The 8,225-nt window shown below is 37.2% G+C and overlaps 1 protein-coding gene across 3 annotated transcripts in view; it reads right to left on the bottom strand.

Annotated features, from left to right (window-relative positions):
* The window catches only part of ARHGAP42 (Rho GTPase activating protein 42), a 313,165-nt gene that overhangs the window by 16,552 nt on the left and 288,388 nt on the right, over positions 1-8,225 (bottom strand). For all 3 annotated transcript variants that reach the window (XM_049620615.1, XM_049620604.1, XM_049620596.1), the window contains 4 exons: positions 6,991-7,135; positions 5,376-5,756; positions 4,852-5,008; positions 2,864-2,926 (listed from right to left, as the gene is read on the bottom strand). In XM_049620615.1, coding sequence (XP_049476572.1) covers positions 2,864-2,926; positions 4,852-5,008; positions 5,376-5,756; positions 6,991-7,135 — 746 coding nt within the window. The remainder of the gene's footprint in view (positions 1-2,863; positions 2,927-4,851; positions 5,009-5,375; positions 5,757-6,990; positions 7,136-8,225) is intronic.

Genomic DNA, 8,225 nt, shown 5'->3' with positions numbered 1-8,225 from the left:
CACAGCAAAGGAAACAACCAACAAAACTAAAAGGCAACCAACGGAATGGGAAAAGATATTTGCAAATGACATATCGGACAAAGGGCTAGTATCCAAAATCTATAAAGAGCTCACCAAACTCCACACCCGAAAAACAAATAACCCAGTGAAGAAATGGGCAGAAAACATGAATAGACACTTCTCTAAAGAAGACATCCGGATGGCCAACAGGCACATGAAAAGATGTTCAACGTCGCTCCTTATCAGGGAAATACAAATCAAAACCACACTCAGATATCAACTCACGCCAGTCAGAGTGGCCAAAATGAACAAATCAGGAGACTACAGATGCTGGCGAGGATGTGGAGAAACGGGAACTCTCTTGCAATGTTGGTGGGAATGCAAATTGGTGCAGCCACTCTGGAAAACAGTGTGGAGGTTCCTCAAAAAATTAAAAATAGACCTACCCTATGACCCAGCAATAGCACTGCTAGGAATTTACCCAAGGGATACAGGAGTACTGATGCATAGGGGCCCTTGTACCCCAATGTTTATAGCAGCACTCTCAACAATAGCCAAATTACGGAAAGAGCCTAAATGTCCATCAACTGATGAATGGATAAAGAAATTGTGGTTTATATACACAATGGAGTACTACGTGGCAATGAGAAAGAATGAAATATGGCCCTTTGTAGCAACGTGGATGGAACTGGAGAGTGTGATGCTAAGTGAAATAAGCCATACAGAAAAAGACAGATACCATATGGTTTCACTCTTATGTGGGTCCTGAGATACTTAACAGAAACCCACGGGGGAGGGGAAGGACAAAAAAAAAAGAGGTTAGAGTGGGAGAGAGCCAAAGCATAAGAGACTCTTAAAAACTGAGAACAAACTGAGGGTTGATGGGGGGTGGGAGGGAGGGGAGGGTGGGTGATGCGTATTGAGGAGGGCACCTTTTGGGATGAGCACTGAGCATTGTATGGAAACCAATTTGACAATAAACTTCATATATTGAAAAAAAAAAAGAAAATATTATTCCTAAATATGTAACTCCAAGGTTACTGCAACTAGAAAGAGGTAGACCAAGAATTTAAACGTAGGTCTATCTGACCCTGATATTTGTTGTGTTCCACTGGGCCTGTCTTTTGGTGAAAAGCTATGACACCATCAACAAGTGCTGTGGAACTGTTGACAAATAATGACTCCAACCTTCAATGTATTGAGAAGCTCTAAGTTTATGCTGACAGCCTATTAGAAGTTGATTTAGAGTATAATATAAAAGCATACTAAAAATGCATAGGTTCATTGTTGAACATCTCACTATTTGACAGTATTCTGATTTACTTGATTAATAGCTTGTTTTCTTAAAGCTTAAAGGATTATCTCTTTGATTACATAACTTGAGCTCTTACAGGTTGTTTAGAGCTTCATAGTAAAAGGACTCCACCTACAGGAGCAATTCAATGATATAGCAAGACAGAAGTAGCAAAGTTAAATCCCATACACTAAGGTCTAAAAATGATGACAGTTTCAGAGAACTGATGTTTGCTCTGATATGCACAGTACCTGGTTTTCACCAAATCTTGAACAAAGGGAAGAAGGTGAAGATACTATGGATGGAGCTAAGGTAAATGAAATTACTCTGGGATTTGTTACATAAGTTCCGTGGATCAACCAACATACCTGTAAGATACCAAAGTGGCTCAACTCTGTGAAGTCAAAAGCATTGATACACAAAGACCCCTGCTAGGTCTTGTGAGAAAAAAAAAAAACAAAACAGAAGTTGAAGGTCACTGTTATCCCTAGTAACTAGCAACAGCCCAATATTGTGTAGGTATTTAGTAAATGCCTACTGCTGAAAAAGTACACATAATTTAAAAGGGTCAATAAAATTCTATGGTTGAACAATCTTTTTTAAAAAATTTAATTCCCATATAGTTAACAGTGTTATATTTTTTTCAGGTGTACAACAGTGGTTAAATATAGTGATACTTCAATTAACTGTGGTTCTTTTACTTCAAAACCTCAATTATCCAAGTATGAACGGGAAGCTCGAAATTCCCTTGTGCATCCAAAGGAAAAATCAAAGTTTATTCTTCAAGTGGTCTCATTTATATGCTCTTTTAATAACAAGCATTTATTAAATGACACATACCTCTACTAGCTGCTGATTGTAAAACAAAACAAAAAACCAGAAATATCAAAATACTAAAAAATTCCATTATTTCAGACATATTCAGATAAAAAACCAAAGCCCACTGTGGATGAGAAGAATCAATTTTACAAGGGGAGGAGAGGAAAGCAAAACCTTAGAAGCAAGCACATTAATAGCAGTAAGATGCAACAACCTGCGTCTTTTTTACAACAGAGTGAAAGGTAAAATCTGAAAAACCCTGAATGAAGTACTGCACTCAAAAAAAGAGCAGTTTAGATCAATCAGCCTAGAGCAACCCAGTGGCCATTAATAATAAGCAAATTTGTAATGCATGTTCATAAAACTTGTTCCAGAAAAAGTTCTGTAACTTTTAAAAGTCATGAATATACCTTTGAAAATTTTCCACAAATTGTCATCAAAGGAGTCTTTAGTATGCAAAAGGTTATGACAACTTGTATCTTTTAGAAAACTTGTTTAGAACTCTTCCTTTGTGAAGATTTTAGTAAATAAGGCATCAGTGGAACAGTCTGAGAGGCTATATGCTGTTTATAGACATGATCTTCCCCCCCACCCCCACGCCCCGTGTGCAAGACAGTGAGTGTGGATTTCACCATCTGCAGAACTGAAGGTCAGAGCTGTCAAAGATGACTCAGTATGTCAACAAAAAGCAACAATGTCACCACTACTTTATGTATTTATTTTTTCATTTTAAGGGTTTTGAGAACTTACCGGCCAGAAGAATCCAGTTTAAGTGAACCAACATTTTCAAACAGTTGGGCTTTTGCTGCCACACTGAAAATAATTTTAAAATGCGATTTTCATTAAAATAAAAATTATATTATTCAGTTCAAAGTATAATTCAGGGTTATAACTTAACACAAACCAAAAATAATTAGTTAAGAACTATCCTCAAAATTTGATCTGAATTTTAATTGTTTTAAGATTTAATGTGGCAGAAATTTTTAGATCTAGTCTCCAGCTCATAGAGTACCAGATGTAATAAACCTATAGCTACCTCCCCTTCCCTTGGGGATCTTACTGTTCTCATCTTTTCTACTTCAAAAAACTATGGGAACAGTAAAAAAGAACATTTTCTCCCCACTCAGCTTCTGGCAGTGATTTTGACTCCTGTGGAGCCACAGGGTAGAATCAAATCATCAAGACAAAGAACTGTTGTTCATTCTGATAGCTAAGACAAAACTAATTCTAAAATGTTTCATTTTTTTAATTTGAACACAGTTCCTATAAAGTGAAAAGAGGGAACTCTGAAAATACGGTCAATGAATACATCTGTGGATTCAAATCTTATTTCAAGTCATGGGAGGCTAGGCACTGTCTATTTGAAAAAGTGAGACTATATTAAAACTAAGGCACCAGGGGTAATTAGAAAAGTTTCTATATTTACTAGAAGAGAATATCAAATTCCTTGAATGATATTTTAAACTAGATTTTAACATGTATCTTATTTCTTTAATTGATCAACTTTTCTCCCAAAACCTAGCCAGTTGATAATCAGAAGGTTCATTTTATACGTAATATGGAATACACTTTATCTCAATTTTAATTCATACTTTGTCAGTACAGTTGTAAGACAGAAGTGAATCTTCTCTTTCCCTCACAAAGGATGGAGTTTATATTCTCTCATCTCCCTTGACATATTGGCTTAAAATTTAATTTCCCTTAATGGCTAGAACTATACATACCGGGCAGTAGACAGATATCAAATATAGTATTGGTCTATATAGTGGTACTTGGATTTCTGACCAAGAGAGATAATGTATGGTAAACACACTCTGAAAATAAAAGGTTCTTGTCAAAGAAGGTGATGAACGAATGAATTTAAGACACTGTTTCTATGGAAACAGGCTTAGTGAAATGCCTTACTGGACTTTCAATGAATAATTAAACTGGTTCCTTAACTTTCCAAGTATTAGTTCTCATTATCTCTAAAATGAGGTTTCTACTACCTACTGTGGAAGTACATGAAGGACATTAAGAGATAACATATGTAAAGATGCCCAGTAATAGCTCATATGGCATTTGGAAAACTCAGTAAGTCAGGAAAACAAAATGAAAGGGATAACAACTTTCCTGTTTAGATTTTGCTTGTTTATCTAAGTTCTTTTCTTTGTCCCCTTCTTATTTACATCGATGTACCTATCCTATCTGCCTTTACACTCCTGGGTGATGTCTTTTGAATAGAAGTACCCCCTCTCACCTTTCAAGCTCCTGTTCTCCATGAGCTTATTTAAATCAGTGAATACTCAGATAGGGGAGACAGATGATGGAGAGGAGAGAAAATAAACCCTCACTATCTACACAGTAGTTGTATTTCTAACAAGGAGGTGGGGAAGTTGAGATATAAGGACAGTTTGCTCAGCTGAGAGGTAAATGTCTAGCTTTTAGAATGTATACTTTGAAAACCCAGAACTATTACATTATACATCTATTCTCATGTCCTTAAATTAAGCCATTGTTCTGCTTTGTAAGGCAAGTGACTGAAATTGTATGTGTCTGTATATGTATACACATACATACTTTAAGCCTATTCTAACTTGTACATCATTTGTAGAAGGGGATAGGGTCCTACAGAAGATGGTTGTTCCTACTCTGCAGATGAGGTATTCAGTTGTGGGATTCCTAAGGGTTCTTTTGGATATACTCAACTCCTGTGTATCCCTGGAAGATACAACAAATACACACTCTCTCTCACTTACACAGAGCCAGGTCGCTGGTAGCCATTGTTTGAGGCAGTGTCTAGCCTTAACCTCCTGCACATTTTTGGAGGCAGGTCTGGGTTTGGTGGGGCTTTGGGCATCTCTTTGCAACCTACAGAAGTTAAGCTTTGAATGGATCCACAGTAGCTCTTGTTTCCTAAAAAGAAAGCCCAAGAAAACAGGCAAGGTGCTATCAGACAAAATAATAGCAGTAACACAGTACATGCTCATAACAAAAGGAAGTGTTTTTTCTAAGCCCAAATGAGAAGGTACAGAATGTTCTTTGAGCACAGCAGCCCATCATTCAGGGAGATCACAATCTATAGTAATTACAAAGACATCACCTCACAGAGATGGAAATAACCAGGAAAGAAGTCACAGTGCACAGGAGTTTTAAATATCCTAGCTCAGGAACAGCATTGTTAGCCCCTTCACCATTAACTTTTCTCTGCTTAATCATGTTGAGCAATTCGGCAAGTGGCACAGAGACAATGACATTTTACATAAGCTCAAATCTGGTTTACCTTCAGCTGCAGAGATGGATCTGAGAGAGGAAGCGGAGGCTCTTTTCAGTCCTGAAAGCCCATAAGGCCCTTTCTTGACCAGGTCTACGGGTGGGGAACCATCCCCGGGGCTGGTGACCGAGGCAACACTCTGGCAATCTGATTCTGCATCTGTTTTGGTCGCATCCTCTTTAGAACTTGATTCAGGACTAGTTGTCCAGAGTCCAAGACTTTTCTGTCCATTGGAGGGTGATGGGGATACAATCCAAGGAATTCCTCCAGATTTCTCCCTGGCCTGGCAGGAAGCAGACTTGGTTGTGCTGTTTTGTTCAGAGGAATGAGAGGAGAGGGACTCGATGCTCCCCATGGGCGTGCTGTCTGGGCTGCTGCTGTAAGAGTCACCTGAGCGGAAGCAGGAGCGAGAAAACAACAGGGACCTTCTACTGAGAACAATACAACCCAAACCCTTCCACATTCTCCAACGCACGTGTGCCCTGTGGCCACCTGAATTGACCCCACTGTCCCCACTGAATTGACAGATCTTTACCCAGTATGGAGAACTTTTCTCAGTTCTAAGAAAGGCTGTAAAACGTGCATTTTAACTTAGTGAATGCATTTTTTAATACTATTCAAGGGAGATTTTACATGTACCCTGACCCTATGAAATAATGTTACTTCTTAAAGGATTGGGGGTTGACTCAAATTCAGACAAAATTTGCTTCTGAAAAAGAACTCACAAGTAGTACAAATATGATTCTTTGATGACATTATAAGAGATCAATGGAAAGAGGGATATTAAAAGATCTGTTTCTGCCTTTTTTTACTTTTCTCATGTTATAATGCATCTGATTCTTTCTTCATTCAAAGTCACCAGTAATGTCAGCTGCAAATTATACACTGCTCACATTTTTAAAAGAAAAGACTTTTTCTTTTCCTACCAAGATTATAGCAACATAAGAAACTGGCTATTTAACAGATTATTTTTTAATGTTCCTAAAACTATAATAATTTGAACATATCTAAATTAAAAATTAGTATTTTTTGTTAAGTACTGACTGTGAGAAAAATTGGGAGGCTTAAGGGTATAAAGTAAAATAAGAACAGCCACAAATTTAACATCCACTGTGGGCTTAAGCTGCCACCCACTTCACTGTGGTGTTGGGTTCAGAACAGGAAGTTAGTGATAATGTGTAGTGTGGTTTCTCTATTTATTTCTTTTTTCTCTCTCTCTCTCAGACACTTTGATACCCAAGAGATGATGCTTTAAGGACATAATGTGATAGGAAGAAAGAAACTGACGGTTTCAGCCAGAATTTTTCTTGCTTTCTTCTCTACCTCTTTAACAATAGGACAAAACCTGCTACAAAGTAGTACCTGATGTTCTTAATCACAGTTGCAGAAAAAAGGGCACTGAGCAAACTACTTTTTTTTTCCTTTGTAGTAGTAATGAATTTGTTTGTTCAAAGTACCTTGTAACTATACTGACAAAGAATATATAAATGTGGGGGGGGGGTGTGTTTGGGAGACAGTATCATTAAGATCATCTTCTATTTATTTCTACCCTAATTATCAAAAAGGTGAAGTAAGGCTAAATCAAAGAATGAAGAAAGCTTCTCCCTAAAGCAGTCACACTTACTGTCAGGTTCTGCCAAGCATGGTGTATACCTTCCTCTGGGCTTCCTGGAACCTGTGGAAAGGCAGATTGCTCTTGTCCTTCGGGATCCAGATCGAGACTGAGGCTGAGGAAGAGGAATGCTTGGGTCTGGGGCAGTATGAAAAATCTACATACAAAAAAACCAAACAAATGGATAGAGGTCAGTAAAAGGGGGAATTGCCATTTTCATGATAAAATTATATTTTAGAGTTATTAAATAATCTCAGAACCATTTGCTATTTAATCAGCTTCATGGTAAGAGATGCTTGATACAAAAAATATACTACAGCAATTATACTTTTCTTTTCCACTTACACTAAGTAATGTTCCTTCTCTGTGTTTTCTTTTTTATCCTCTCCAATTTCCCAACAATGAATTTCAGAATATTTTCCAATACTTTTAAAGAAACCTTTCAAATATGAACAAATGTCTGTGTCAAGATATCTTGACTCTATTCTGTGATATTTTATTTCTCACTTCATGCTGAACATAGCCTGAAGGGAAAAGGCTCATTCCATATCACTTCCAAGTCAAGCAGTTCCTTGCTTCTCAGGAAAAGGTGCTGTCACGAATGTGACATGCTGCAGGTAGAGGTCTGTACTCGGCTACAGAATTCCCCCATGTGGTCTTGGGTTGTGAGTGCTTAAAATCTTAGATAAATGAAGGATATTCTTCTACAGGTACCAGGAAGGGACTAAGGGAAGGAGAGGGGCATAGTCTTTCACAAACACTAGACCAGGCATAAATGAATCACAAATGTTTTGATGTTTAATGGCTGCATTTGCTTAATAATCCAATCAATTTGACTTTCCCAATTTCCATTTCCACAGTTATTCTAAGATCTCAATCTTGTTAAAGAAACCATGTTTAAGGAGTGGATGTAGAGAGGACTTTAAGACTCTGTTCCTGGAATTCTTTTGCTTTATTGAGAATATCACTGTTGTTGTTAAGTCTAATTCCAGGGAGATAAAAAGGTTAAAAATAGACTTAATTACCAAGTGATTCTAACAAATTTCTCTCAATATGAGTGAAAAATTCACCACATAAATACTAAAGAAGAAAATCTTAAAAAGTAAATGATGTAAAAGGAAAGGAAATCATTTACCTGGAGAATTTTGAGAAGCATTTAAAAACTAAACAAGAAAAAAGGAAATCAATGTCCTCATGAAGAAGCAATTTATACAAAATGGACAGGACTGATACTTTATAAGAATCTG

This window comes from Panthera uncia, chromosome D1, assembly GCF_023721935.1.
Source record: "Panthera uncia isolate 11264 chromosome D1, Puncia_PCG_1.0, whole genome shotgun sequence".
Taxonomy (NCBI): Eukaryota; Metazoa; Chordata; class Mammalia; order Carnivora; family Felidae; genus Panthera; species Panthera uncia.
This window is presented reverse-complemented; position numbering and strand designations above follow the sequence as displayed.